Source organism: Taudactylus pleione, unplaced genomic scaffold (genome assembly GCF_031769625.1).
Source record: "Taudactylus pleione unplaced genomic scaffold, aTauple2 ptg002739l, whole genome shotgun sequence".
Lineage (NCBI taxonomy): Eukaryota > Metazoa > Chordata > Amphibia > Anura > Myobatrachidae > Taudactylus > Taudactylus pleione.
The window spans coordinates 83,519-98,163 of NW_028287115.1; the positions used below are offsets into that span (position 1 = coordinate 83,519).

The 14,645-nt window shown below is 43.5% G+C and overlaps 1 protein-coding gene and 1 pseudogene across 3 annotated transcripts; one reads left to right on the forward strand and one right to left on the reverse strand.

Moving 5' to 3' along the window:
• Nucleotides 1–654: 654 nt before the first annotated feature.
• On the reverse strand, nucleotides 655–2,240 carry LOC148431166 (protein kinase C delta type-like; annotated as a pseudogene).
• A 2,041-nt stretch (nucleotides 2,241–4,281) lies between these two features.
• Nucleotides 4,282–9,576, forward strand: LOC148431167 (UPF0449 protein C19orf25 homolog). Of its 3 annotated transcripts, none has more exons than XM_088466249.1 (3): nucleotides 4,282–4,382; nucleotides 7,479–7,634; nucleotides 7,736–9,576. In XM_088466249.1, exons 2-3 carry the CDS (start codon nucleotides 7,505–7,507, stop codon nucleotides 7,924–7,926), a joined length of 321 nt encoding a protein of 106 aa, XP_088322375.1. In that variant the 5' UTR covers nucleotides 4,282–4,382; nucleotides 7,479–7,504; the 3' UTR covers nucleotides 7,927–9,576. The 3 variants fall into 3 exon arrangements, with proteins under 3 accessions (XP_088322375.1, XP_088322377.1, XP_088322376.1); XM_088466251.1 differs by having other exon boundaries at nucleotides 4,315–4,398; XM_088466250.1 differs by lacking the exon at nucleotides 4,282–4,382 and adding an exon at nucleotides 4,416–4,710.
• The last annotated feature ends 5,069 nt before the right edge of the window (nucleotides 9,577–14,645 follow it).

The window sequence follows — 14,645 nt, forward strand, 5'->3', positions numbered from 1 at the left end:
TCCTGGGATGTAGCCGAGGTCAAAAAGGCGGCAGACAGTGCATCTCCAGGGACGTAGCTGAAGTCAGGGCAGACAGTGCATCTCCAGGGACGTAGCAGAAGTCGGGGCAGGTGGCAGACAGTACATCTCCTGGGATGTAGCCGAGGTCGAACAGACGGCAGACAGTGCATCTCCAGGGACGTAGCCGAGGTTGAGCAGGTGGCAAACAGTGCATCTCCAAGGATGTAGCCGAGGTCAGGGCAGGCGGCAGACAGTGCATCTCCAGGGACGTAGCCATGGTCAAACAGGTGACAGACAGTGCATCTCCTGGGATGTAGCCGAGGTCAAACAGGCGGCAGACAGTGCATCTCCAGGGACATAGCAGAGGTCAGGGCAGGCGGCAGATAGTGCATCTCCAGGGATGAAGCCGAGGTCGAACAGGCGGCAGACAGTGCATCTCCTGGGATGTAGCGGAGGTCGCACAGGCGGCAGACAGTGCATCTCCAGGACTGTAGCCAAGGTCAGGGCTGGCGGCAGACTGCATCTCCTGAGACGTAGCCAAGATCAGGGCAGGTGGCAGATTGTGCATCTCCAGGGACGTAGCCGAGTTTGGGGTAGGCAGCATACAACGCAGGAACAAGATGTTTTTAGGACTGCAGATTTTTCTGCTTTTTGTTAGTCCAGGTCTTTGTCTGATGGCATAGTGTCTGCTTCCATTGGCATGTTGTGATAAATGTTACCCCATTTAGGGCACACAAATTGAATGTTATCAAAAAGCCTTTGGTTCGTGATGGTAATTGGTTCTTTCAACACTTCACTATGGGACAAAGGAATTTGCTGTTTTTCATCTAGATCCATATAGTCCTTGTGCAGTATAACTGGGGATGCTGTTTTTCCAGTCTCTGTCGCTGCCCAGTTAATCGAAGAGAAGAAGCGGTGTTTTCGCACATTGCCATTTACTCCAAGCCAGAGGGTCTGTTCTTTACACAGGAGCTTTGTTATAATGTCATTTGTTACAGGATCAGTAAGCCCTGAATACGTTGGTTCTTGAGTAAGGATTATTGTGTTTACCACAGAAGCTGACTCTCCATTAAAAGGGTACTTGCGTAGGGTGAATATATATAAAATAACACCATATGCGAACCAATCCACACCAGCACTGTACGGCTGGCAAGTTATAATTTCTGGAGCATTATAGCCCTTAGTCCCACCAAGTACTTTGGCATTGGTTTGTCCATATGCATTCAATAGGGCCAGACCAAAGTCTGTGATTTTAACATGACCCTCTGTGGTTAGTAATATGTTCTCCTATTTGAGGTCTCTGTGAATAATTCCTCTTGAATGTATGAACTGCAATCCACAAACCAGTTCAGCAGCTATAAATTTTATTGTGGTTAGGTCCACTGGTGAGGTCTTCACAAAATCAAACAGATCCCCTCCGCCAGCCAGTTCCATTTCACAGTATAGATAGCTCTCTGTGTGGAAGGCTGCATAACCATGGATCATAAAAATGCTCTCATGTGACATTTCAAGTAGCTGACACTCAACCAAACTGTTCTCATGTTCTATTATTGCTGGCTTCTTTAAGATGTTAATCAATGCTCTCTTCTTTAAGATTTTCACTGCCACTCTTTCCCTACGAATAGCATCTGTTGCCAGCATTACTTTGCCATAACCTCCCTTTCCAAGTAGTGAGTGGAAAGTAAATTGTTCCACTGTTAAAGGTACAGTGTCTGTGGTTTGGTGGCTGGTGGGCATGGTGCAGCTCTCTTCTGCAGTTTGCTGAACCAGTGGGATGCCTGGTTGGCCTCTGCTAATTGCTGTTATGAATTGATTTTTCTTCTTTTTTACAAATCCAGCAAACCTGTCCCAGCGTCTCTGTATAGCTGCTTTACCTGGCTTCTTTTTGGTCATCTCTTATGGAAAGGTTTGTCTGGCCTACTCAATGGCTGCATCCCTCCCCTGGATCTTTAGCAACGTCAACGTTTCTCCTGTGTCTCACTCGCCAAAATCTGGTACATCTGCTGCATGCATGAACATGTTATGAACTGATCTCTTTTCTTTTTTAGAAATCCAGCAAACCTCTCCCAGCCTCTTTGTACACCTGCTACAAATGCATTGTTTATTCTCACCTCTCTCTTAGCTGTTTTTGCCTGGCCTGCCTCCTTTCCTCTGCATCTCTCTGCTTTTTTGGTCTGTTTTCCTCGGTTTTTTTGTCTCCCTGCTTTGTCTGGAGGTTTTTTTCTCATAATAGTTCCCATGTTATGTCAGAAGACAACAATGGGGCTCTTAGAGAATAAAGCAAACTTGCAATATCACAAGATGTGACTGCGCAGTTTGGAGTTTCTGAAAACAGAGCTTCAAATGTTTCAACAGCTGTACAAGTAGTTCTGTGATGTCATCAATAATTGTGATGTCACAAGCAACTGCAGTGTGCAGTTGAGCTTAGTCCTAAAGCACATATATTATGGCAGTTCATGTATATGTAAGTTTCATCCTGTCCAAACTGTAAACAGTAAAATATATATCTAAAATGTACTTGTGCCCATATTAAGACACTAAAATTAATAATTTATTAGAGAGAATATATTTTGGCGATTAGACTGTATTGCTGACAGTATTTATCAGAATAGAGAAGCATTTAAAACAGCCTTTTATTTCAATTTTAGACAGTGGGTTCCAGTCAGAAATACCACAAACTGATCTTTGTGATGCTTACTGCTATGTATTACAGAAAAAATGACCAGTAGCCTACTAGGCTTCATTTTCACTTTAACAATATGTGGCCAATTTATCACAAACAGCCCTTTTGTGGCGATATGTGAGACTTTTATGTCAATAACCGTAAGATGTCTGCCAGACAGAGATAGGAAGCTGCGGAGACATGATTGGTCTGCTCAGTCACAGTTCTAACGGGACCTTTAGTAGGGAGGTGTCATATTCATGTGATCACTAAGTGACCCACATGCTCTTTAGTAGGGAAGTTTCAGGTTCATATGATCATTAAGTGCCATTCTTTTTTATCACTTTAGCAAAGGGTATCTCCTTTTATTTGTAGACTTTCACATTACACTGTTGAAATAAGCAGAGTGGGGGGTGCAATTGAGATGATTAAAGGAAGGCGCTAGCCACAGCTATTATGCAGACCACACCCCCACAGCACGGCTCATTCCCCACCACATCACTAGTCACACCCCTTGAGGCAGCACACAATAGGCCCTGTTGTAAATTTGAGCTCCAGGCCCATGTGGACCCTAATCTGCCACTGGTCCTTGCGATGTGGCCGGAGTGCACTCCGGGCTGCTGCGCATGCGCAGTCCCGCGGACTGCACATGAGCGGCGCCCATTGCCGGTGGAGGCTTCCGGGAGATCCCTCCAACCAGCTGATATGTGGTAAGTACCTATAGGCTACAGCGGCTAACGCTATCTTGAGATGGCGTTAGCTGCTGGGGCCAATATTGGGAATGCTTTGCATTTCAGATATTGTTACATTTGGCAGCATCGCATCCCCCATAGAAACCTATGGGGGAGGTGCCTGCCAGCGGCAATGGAGGGATCGCAGCAGGTTTCGGAGATACCTGCTGCGGTCCCTCCTTGAAACATCAAGGGGTACTTAATATTGGAGGTAAACCCCCGAAAACGTGTTTTTGGGAATTTTACCTCAAATATTCAAGGTGCCTGCCAGCGGCAATGGAGGGATCGCAGCAGGTTTCGGAGATACCTGCTGTGGTCCCTCCTTGAAACATCGAGGGGTACTTAATATTGGAGGTAAACCCCCGAAAACGTGTGTTTTCGGGAATTTTACCTCAAATATTCAACGATAAATGGGCCCCTTGAAGTCATATACCTCTTGAAGAACATAAGATACTAATTAATGAATAAACTCCAATCTGGTGCCAGTAAACTATAATAATAATAATAATATAATAATAATACAATCCATTTATTGGGCAAATATTCGTTTTATTAAACATATTAATTTACTACAGTGCATGTACCATAGAGAAACATAGAACACACGACTTGGCACAACTGAGGCATAAGCCAAGTATTTGCTTCAAGGAAGAGTAAATTCGAACTTTCCATCGGTAGATGGCGCCCACAACTCGGAACAGACTTTGCTGCTGTAACGTCTAATTATATCAGTCCCTAATGAACACTGTGATAGCGCATGCGTTTTGAAAGAAAAAATAAGTGTCCCCAGTGCAGGAGCTGTAAGACTACCACAGAGGCCATTTTAAAGAAGACCTCTTGTGACTGAGGCAGATAATTGTCCTAGCAAATATGGCTTACAGAACGAAGACACTTACTAAAGTACGCTGTTTCTCTAGTGTCTGCAATTAATGATTCGCTCCAACCTGGCCTGGCGGACCCTGCTGCCTCTGTGCTTCCGGAAAAGAACGGTACAAATTTCAGCAGGTTGTTTTGTATATGCTTTGTTGATTTTAATATGTCATGAGGTGAACCTGTTGCTAAAAAGTGTGGGGAATTTATAATGAAAGATAGTTACATTATTAACGTAATATAAACTTTTGTTTAGCTCACACATCAATAATATATATATATTTTAATGTAACAAGTTAATCGTGAACCTTTAGTCTAGTCCATGTGAGACAAAAAGTATTCGTTTGTTACAAAGCAATTTCTTATGTGGAACTAGACCTCTGCACTGTTTTACATAACTCACCAGTGGCAGATAATACCGAAAGACACAGCTGGAGTTGAATAGAGGTAAGTGATCACCACACCACCTGGACTCACTGTTTTGTTGACATTTCTTTAGTGTCGACATGCTAATAATGTGGACATTCGGAAAGTCCATAAAACGTACCAATCCGAACAAATACCTCTCACCCACTAATACATAGATACCTGGACTTATACTGTACCTCATACTTGCTCCTAATACATAGAATCAGGACACATACTTCCCACCTTCTTTAAATAAATAGATATCAGGATAAGCAAAGTTTCATATATCCTATTATATAGCGCTATCAAGTCACCTACCTCTCTTACTGCTTCCCCTAATACACAGATATAGGGGGCACGTACCTCTCTTACTGCTTCCACTAATACACAGATATGGGGGCACGTACCTCTCTTACTGCTTCCCCTAATACACAGATATAGGGGCACGTACCTCTCTTACTGCTTCCCCTAACACACAGATATAGGGGCACGTACCTGTCTTACTGCTTCCCCTAATACACAGATATAGGGGGCACGTACCTCTCTTACTGCTTCCACTAATACACAGATATGGGGGCACGTACCTCTCTTACTGCTTCCCCTAATACACAGATATAGGGGCACGTACCTCTCTTACTGCTTCCCCTAACACACAGATATAGGGGCACGTACCTCTCTTACTGCTTCCCCTAATACACAGATATAGGGGGCACGTACCTCTCTTACTGCTTCCACTAATACACAGATATGGGGGCACGTACCTCTCTTACTGCTTCCCCTAATACACAGATATAGGGGCACGTACCTCTCTTACTGCTTCCCCTAATACACAGATATAGGGGGCACGTACCTCTCTTACTGCTTCCACTAATACACAGATATGGGGGCACGTACCTCTCTTACTGCTTCCCCTAACACACAGATATAGGGGCACGTACCTCTCTAACTGCTTCCCCTAACATACAGATATAGGTGCACGTACCTCTCTTACTGCTTCCACTAATACATAGATATAAGGGCACGTACCTCTCTTACTGCTTCCCCTAATGCACAGATATAAGGGCACGTACCTCTCTTACTGCTTCCCCTAATGCACAGATATAAGGGCACGTACCTCTCTTACTGCTTCCCCTAATGCACAGATATAGGGGCACGTACCTCTCTTACTGCTTCCCCTAATGCACAGATGTAGGGGCACGTACCTCTCTTACTGATTCCCCTAATGCACAGATATAGGGGCACGTACCTCTATTAGTGCTTCCCCTAATACACAGATATAGGGGCACGTACCTCTATTACTGCTTCCCCTAATGCACAGATATAGGGGCACGTACCTCTCTTACTAATTCCCCTAATGCACAGATATAAGGGCACGTACCTCTCTTACTGCTTCCCCTAATGCACAGATATAAGGGCACGTACCTCTCTTACTGCTTCCCCTAATGCACAGATATAAGGGCACGTACCTCTCTTACTGCTTCCCCTAATGCACAGATATGGGGGCACGTACCTCTCTTGCTGCTTCCCCTAATGCACAGATATAGGGGCACGTACCTCTCTTACTGCTTCCCCTAACATACAGATATAGGGGCACGTACCTCTCTTACTGCTTCCACTAATACATAGATATGGGGGCACGTACCTCTCTTACTGCTTCCCCTAATGCACAGATATAAGGGCACGTACCTCTCTTACTGCTTCCCCTAATGCACAGATATGGGGGCACGTACCTCTCTTGCTGCTTCCCCTAACACACAGATATAGGGGCACGTACCTCTCTTACTGCTTCCCCTAACATACAGATATAGGGGCACGTACCTCTCTTGCTGCATCCCCTAATACACAGATATAGGGGCACGTACCTCTCTTGCTGCTTCCCCTAATAAACAGATATAGGGGCATGTATTTCTCTAACCCCTTCTCCTAATACACAGGTACATAGGCATCTATGTATTTTGTAGACCTCACCACAGTCAGTGCAGACTTGCAACAACTTATACTTAAGGCAAGAGATGTGTCTGAAATGAGATGGATCTTTGCATACTCGCAGCTCTGCATAGACCGCCTCTCTATCTTCACATGGCTGCTGATATTGCTGAGGTTTTGGAGCAGAATGGTTACCGAGGTTATATTGAGCACCGTGACCAGGCAGCTGGAGCGCTAGCCATTTCTGCAGCTCACATGGTGATACAATCCAGTAGGGAATCTTTTCTTGACATTCACTGCAAGAGTCTTGGCACAATTGGGTATCAGAGTGGTGTCTGGGGACTGCCATAGAGCAAAATGCTTTCCAGGGTAGTTTCAATATATGTTGATATAGCAGAGAAGCAAGGACCATGATTATTCTGTTGTCACCCAGTTAAGTGCACTTAGCAACAAGTGAGTTGTGACTGAGATGCACACGTCTACCACTGTACTCATGCACAGTTGTACAGAGGGTTGGTTTTATAGTTGTATATAATTTCTGTTCAGATATGATTCTTTTTTGTTGTCATATTGTTGACTCAATATTACATAAACATCTGGGATTGTACTTTTACATTGTAGTACATACACGGCAGCACACATACCTCCTTCCACTGTCTAATATGTTGACATCACCACATATACTCTTATAACTTTTAAAATGTATATAACCAGGCACTCCTCAAACCTTTACTAATCTAAAATTAATATATAAATCAGAATTGTTCTTCTAATTTCAAAATATATAATATTTCCTCTTAACAAGTAAACCCTGCATCCTTGTACATAATGTAAACCTTAATACACAGGATATATATTTTCTTTTTGCTTCGGACATCTAGATTTATTTCTATGAAGCATTTTTGAGATGACATCCAGAGCAAAGAAGCGCATTGTTCTTCCGTCTCGGCCAGAACCCCCTAGCGTAGAGCAGATTCTGGAAGATATTCGTACTGTTGTAGCATCTGATCCTGTGTTTGTCTGCGACCTCAGTGAGGGTAAGCATAAAACATACTTATTATAGCATAACATAGACCTCAGAACATATTACATAATGAGTCCAGGACTTACCTTGTTCCTTGCAATACTTTTGTGACAGAATCCTCAATACCCACTCATGATCCTCCCAGTGAGTGGGATAAGAAGTACTTGCAGAGCTGCTCCTATGTGGAATTAAACAACAAGTTGAAGGAAGCCCAGGTTGAGCTAAAGGAGAAATGTGAGGCTTTGAGATCTTCTGGGATGAAGCTTGGAAGTGTTATAGAAGAGTTGAGAGAGGCGGCCATGTGACTGACTTGATGTATTTGCTTAAAAAAATAAAATGTACCTATACTTCAGGTACAATATTTATGAACCTAGGCTAGGCATAGGAAGCATGCCATTTACAAGTAAGAAGTATCTAATAACAATGATTAAGTGCTGCATGGCAATCATATCACCACATCAGCTATGTGCGCATCATTCTACTCATATGAGTTCTCCTTGTGGTACAGTGAGCGGGATGAAGATGTGGCTGCTGATATTGCTGGGGTTTTGGAGCAGAACGGTTACCGAGGTTATGTTGAGCACCGTGACCAGGCAGCTGGAGCGCTGGCCATTTCTGCAGCTAACATGGTGATCGAATCTAGTAGGGTATCTTTTCTTGTCATGTCCACACATTCACTGCAAGAGTCTTGGCACAAGTGGGTATCAGAGTGGTGTCTGGTGACTGCCATAGAGCAAAATACTTCCAGGGTAGTGCCAATATATGTTGATATAGCGGAGAAGCAAGGACCGGAAATATTACAAAGCATAAATGGTCTCACCTACCACAGCAAGCACTTTCAAACTAAACTGTTAAATACTATGAAACCCAAGAAGCGTCGCTGACCATATGCTTATACACTGAGGCCCTGATTCAGAGCCGGACACTCTGACAGAGCGCTCGCTCTGAATCAGAGCCGTCCTTCTCTTTTTTTAGAGCGGCCTCCTGGCCTCATCTGTCTTCTTGCCGGGGTTCACGTCGCCCCCGCGGCCTCTGCTGCAAGCGTACGGTTGGTCGGCTGACCGCCCGTTCACACACCGCATGATGGACAGATATACCTGCCATCGACTGTGTAGCACAGCCGCCGCAATATGTCTGTGAACGACGTCGTTCACACTGGCCGACAGGCACACAATATATTGGCTGATCAATTGATCGGCCAATATATCTGCCAGTGTGTACCCAGCTTTACTAAGCCTGCCATTTAGCTGAGACAAGGAATCCCATAAAGCATTGCACTTTATTATATCTGACCAACCAACATCTAAATGTTGGTTGGTTAGGAGACTTCAATCCTGCATACAGACAAATCCTAACTAAGAAAAAAACCTTTGAGCAAAACATAAGTTAGCCACATTCTTTGCATTCACCTTATTAATAAATTACCTGAGTCAGACAACAAGGAAAAGTGTACCAATAAGGCTAGTGCTCACTTTGACTTTTTAGGAAAAAACTGAATGAATTATAAATAGACCTGCAATTTAGAATAGGAATAGTTGTGTACAAATAAGAATTGTGTGTGTGTGTATATCTACTATATAAAAATGAAAATTTGTCCTTCTGTCATTCTGTCTTTCTATACAAATCCACAGTTTACAAGCCAAGATTGTGAAATTTTACATACGAGCATATTAAAACACGGCAGAAGCAACTAAAAAAAATTTGAAATCGAAATTAATTGTTAATTTTTAAATAATGAAAAAACACAATTTTTGCATAGCATTCGCACTCTACAGGTCAGGTACGGAATTAGAAAAGGATTTAGCCCACAGTTTACAAGCAAAGGTCTCTCATGGTTCTACACCTAAAACACAGAATAAAAGCATTGTCCTCTTTGGTTTATTGTTAGATGCAGATTTGGACATAATTCTTCTTAGGCCATCTGCAAGGTCAATAATAAAAATATTAAAATGTTATTTTTGTTGCATTTCATAATTTGATTTTATAACATACATTTTGGTACACACTGTACTAAGGAATTATTTAATTTTATTCTGTAGCATATAATCTAAGTCTCTGAACATCATTTACTATGGCTCTCGCATGGAGTTTAAATGCTGTATGAATTTATTAGGGAATTTCGGGGATCCGGGGCGATCCGAGCTAAGCTCGGATCTCCCTGCCTGCCCCGGATCCCTCACCCGAGGCAAAACCTTGCGATGCCGCTGTCGGATCGCGAGGTTTTGTATTGAGCAGGCTTAACGCTGATTGGCTGAGAGAGCCGTCTGTCACGGCTCTCAGCCAATCAGCGTTAAGCCCATTTAATATGCACATAGGAAGCAAAAGAAGATGGCGCCCGCCATCCCTCGCTGCCTGACAATGACGGCACCCCCCCCCCTGCTGACACCGCCGGCACCTCCACTGGCAGCATCCCCCACTGCCGACACTGCCGGCACCCCTGCAATGCTGCCCCACATACTCAGGACACCCTTAGCGACCCCCACACTGCCGGCACTCCCACACTGAGGACACCACCAGCACACATGCACTGAGGACACTGCCGGCACCCCCGCTCTGCCAACACCCTGCATTGAGAACACCCTTGCACTGCCAACACAGCAAACCTGCACTGAGGACACCGCTGGCACCCCCGCACTGCCGACATCGCCGGCACCCTCCATTGGGAACACCCCTGCACTGTAGACACAGTCAGCAAACCTGCACTGAGGAACCGTTATTGATATTAAGCCAGGCTTATTATGAGTCTGAATATGGTAAAAGTTGATATCTGCATCCATGAGGAGAGATCCATCTGATTTACAGTCAGGCCCATAAAGATGGCAACTATACTGGGATGCAAAAACGCAGCTCTGCAGCACAAATTGTTATTTATACTTGCTCATGCATCAACTTACACAACTAGATGGTGTCAACAGTGGCGACCAAACTTTTTTGTCTTGCTGGACCGCACTATTGTCAGCCCCTGAAGGGTAAAACTGATTGGATGAATCTTATACACCGTGGAGACCCTGAATGCCGGAAACAGCTGCACAAGGAACTGGAAGTAGTTGCTGTGCATTTCATAGTGCGATCCAGCAACCAGGAAGTACACAGTCATCCTGGTATCAGAGCAGCAGAAGATCTTGGCCGTGTATACATTGTACATCCGTCAAATTTTGAATGCTTCTATCTCCGAAGTTTGCTTTACACCGTTACAGGTCCTACTTCCGTCAAAGACCTTAGGACTGTGGATGGGGAAGTTTGCCACACTTTCGTGAGACCTGCCTAAGGAGAGGTTTGTTGGAGGATGATGTGTAAACAAACATTCTTAAAATCCCGGGCAACATCGGGTACTCCAGCTAGTGTGTATATGTATGTGCATTTGGAATCAGTTGGTGTTGACTCTCAATATGAGATCCAAAGAGCTGTCACTATCAGTGAAGCATGCCATCAGTAGGCTGAAAAATCAAAACAAACCCATCAGAGAGATAGCAAAAACATTAGGTGTGGCAAAATCAACTGTTTGGAACATTCTTAAAAAGAAAGAACGCACCGGAGAGCTCAGCAACACCAAAAGACCCGGAAGACCACAGAAAACAACTGTGGTGGATGACAGAACAATTATTTCCCTGGTGAAGAAAAACCCCTTCACAACAGTTGGCCAAATCAAGAACACTCTCCAGGAGGTAGGTGTATATGTGTCATAGTCAACAATCAAGAGAAGACTTCACAAGAGTGAATATAGAGGGTTCACCACAAGATGTAAACCATTGGTGAGCCTCAAAAACAGGAAGACCAGATTAGAGTTTGCCAAACAACATCTAAAAAAGCCATTACAGTTCTGGAACAACATCCTATGGACAGATGAGACAAAGATCAACTTGTACCAGAGTGATGGGAAGAGAAGAGTATGGAGAAGGGAAGGAACTGCTCATGATCCAAAAACATTCCACTTCATCAGTGAAGCATGGTGGTGGTAGTGTCATGGCGTGGGCATGTATGGCTGCCAATGGAACTGGTTCATTTGTATTTATTGATGATGTGACTGCTGACAAAAGCAGCAGAATGAATTCTGAAGTGTTTCGGGCAATATTATATGCTCCTATTCAGTCAAATGCTTCAGAACTCATTGGATGGCGCTTCACAGTGCAGATGGACAATAACCTGAAGCATACTGCAAAAGCAACCAAAGAGTTTTTTAAGTCTAAAAAGTGGAATGTTATGCAATGGCCAAGTCAATCCCCTGACCTGAATCCGATTGAGCATGCATTTCACTTGATGAGGACAAAACTGAAGGGAAAATGCCCCAAATATAAGCAGGAACTGAAGACATTTGCAGTAGAGGCCTGGTAGAGCATCACCAGGGATGAAACCCAGCGTCTGGTGATGTCTATGCGTTCCAGACTTCAGGCTGTAATTGCCTGCAAAGGATTTGCAACAAAATATTAAAAAGTGAAAGTTTTTTAAATGGCAACCCAAACGGATCCGATATTTGGGGATTTACCTCACTTCCCGTTATGATCTTCTCTATTGTGAGAACTTCCCACCTCTTTTTTCCAAAATGCAGGCTGACCTAAACTCTTGGAATCATCTCATTATTTCTTGGCTGGGCAGGATCATATCGGTTAAAATGAATATCTGTTGAATGAATTCCTGTTGCTGTACCAGCCACTCTTCTCCGAGATATTCAGAGGGCTTTGGTCCACTTTATCTGGAACCACAGACCCCCCCGAATTTCGGCCAATGTCTTGAAGAGACCGGTTGATGCTGGTGGCAGAGGCCTTCCAGATATAAAACTTTATTACCTAGCCTCCCATTTCTCGCAAATTGTCACCTCTTTTTCGCCTTCAGGTTCCACTTCCTGGCTAGACCTAGAAGCTGCCCACGTTGCCCTCCCTGACTTATCCTCCATATGGGGCCTATCCCCCGCACAACGCCCTGTCACCTTTAAGCAACTTTCTGCCCTTAAATTTAATATCTCCCTTTGGGATCGACATTCTGTCAAATTGAATCTCACCTCTCCAATTTCCCCCCTAACTCCCATTTGGTTCAGTCCCTTATTTCCCCCTGGCTCCTCCACCAAAAAAGCACACTCATGGTCTAAAGTGGGCCTTAGGTTCCCTGTAGATTTCTCCACTCAGGGCTAATGGTTGTCCTTATCAGAACTTCAACTACAATGCCCATCCCAAATACTGAACCCCTTTGAATTTTTGCCAAATTAGCCATTTTTTGCGATCTTTACCTTCTACATCGGTACCTGGGGAACTTACGCCCTTTGAATACCTCTGTAAATATCGTCCCCTAACCAAAGCCTTGATTTCGCAACTTTACTCTATCTTCCTTGATGTAACCCTTCCCCCTACAAGATCTCATGAGATTGAATGGGAGAGAGATCTAAGCCCTCCTCCTGAGGAAACATGGGAGGAAGTCCGACTCTGTATCGCTAAATGCTCCATCTCCACTAAAATGAAAGAAACCTCATATAAAATCTACTATTGATGGTACTATACTCCTGTGCAACTCCATAAGATGTTTCCCTCCTCGTCACTTGACTGTTGGCGAAGTTGCGGCCATAGAGGCACTATGCTACATATCTGGTGGACATGTCCAAATATTATCCCCTTCTGGGATTTGGTTCATGACCTTTTGAACTCTCTCTTGGAATCCCTGGTAACAAAGGACCCCTGGGTATTTTTGTTATGCTGCTCACCCCCAAATCTTCATACATTTTCAAAGAAATTATTTATGCATATTCTCTCGGCGGCCAAATCCCTTAATTGGAAGAATACTTCCCCACCATCTCTTCCTGCGCTTTAACAACAGGTTTGGCATATAGCTGCTCTGGAGGAGATAACCTATTACCTCCATGATAGAGGACACATATTTACCCAAGTATGGGCTCCCTGGCTCTCTGCTGAACATAGACCTCTGCCCCCATCTTTTTCTGAGGGATGAACACTTGCGGGGACCCATGGATGGTAGCCGCAGACTCCTTCGCCTCATTTTTCTTTTTATCGCTATTACATATTTACTTTTTATTTATTTCTCTTAGTTTAACCTGACACTTTTTATTCCATTTATTTATGTGGTCATTTTCCCCTATCCCTTTCCCTCCCCAACTCCTTCCTCTCCCTCCACTTATCCCCCCCATGACTTCTGTTTTGCGATCGATGTCTTTTATTCAAGTACTTATTTGTATTAATATTTTGGTCATCTATTTATATCTGATGTCACTACTCACAGACTGTCTTATATCTTGTTTTTTTTTCTCTAATTGATTTTGCAGAGATATTTGACATTTGTATTGTATTATTGTTCTGCTGTCAATGACACGGTTCTGATGTTTATTTTTCTGTTATGACTGACCATCCAAAATAAAGAATTTGAAAAAAAAAAAAAGTGAAAGTTTGATTTAGGATTTTTTAGTTTGTCCCATTACTTTTGGCCCCTTAAAAAGTGGGAGGCACATATAGAAAACGTTGTAATTCCTACACCGTTTACCTGATTTTGGATGTAATTACCCTCAAATTAAATCTGAGAGTCTGCAATTAAAGCACATCTTGTTTGTTTAATTTCAAAGCCATTGTGGTGGTGAATAGAGGCCAAAATATGAAAATTCTGTCAATGTCCCAATATTTATGCACCTGACTGTATGTATGTATGTATGTATATGTGTGTGTGTATATTATATATATATATATATATATATATATATATGAGAGAGAGAGATGTGTAGGAGCGGCACTCAGAGGATTCAGTAAAGAACATGACAACTGTCTTTCTTTGGTCAAAGTTTCAGTGTAGACACATTTTAATTTTTCATCAGGAAGACTGATAATCACTAGCTATTGTAACATCCAATATTTCTTCTTCAGGGTCCACAGCCTTTATGTTGGGGTATATGGATTCATCCAGGTACCAAACAGTTAATTCAAGCTCTCGGCTCCCAGGATGCACCAGGTCCTCCCCATATACCCCGCTCCTGGGCACAGGGCGTCAGTTGTTCTGTTTGGTGTGAGAAGGCACCGCACTAGCAGTTGTTTTT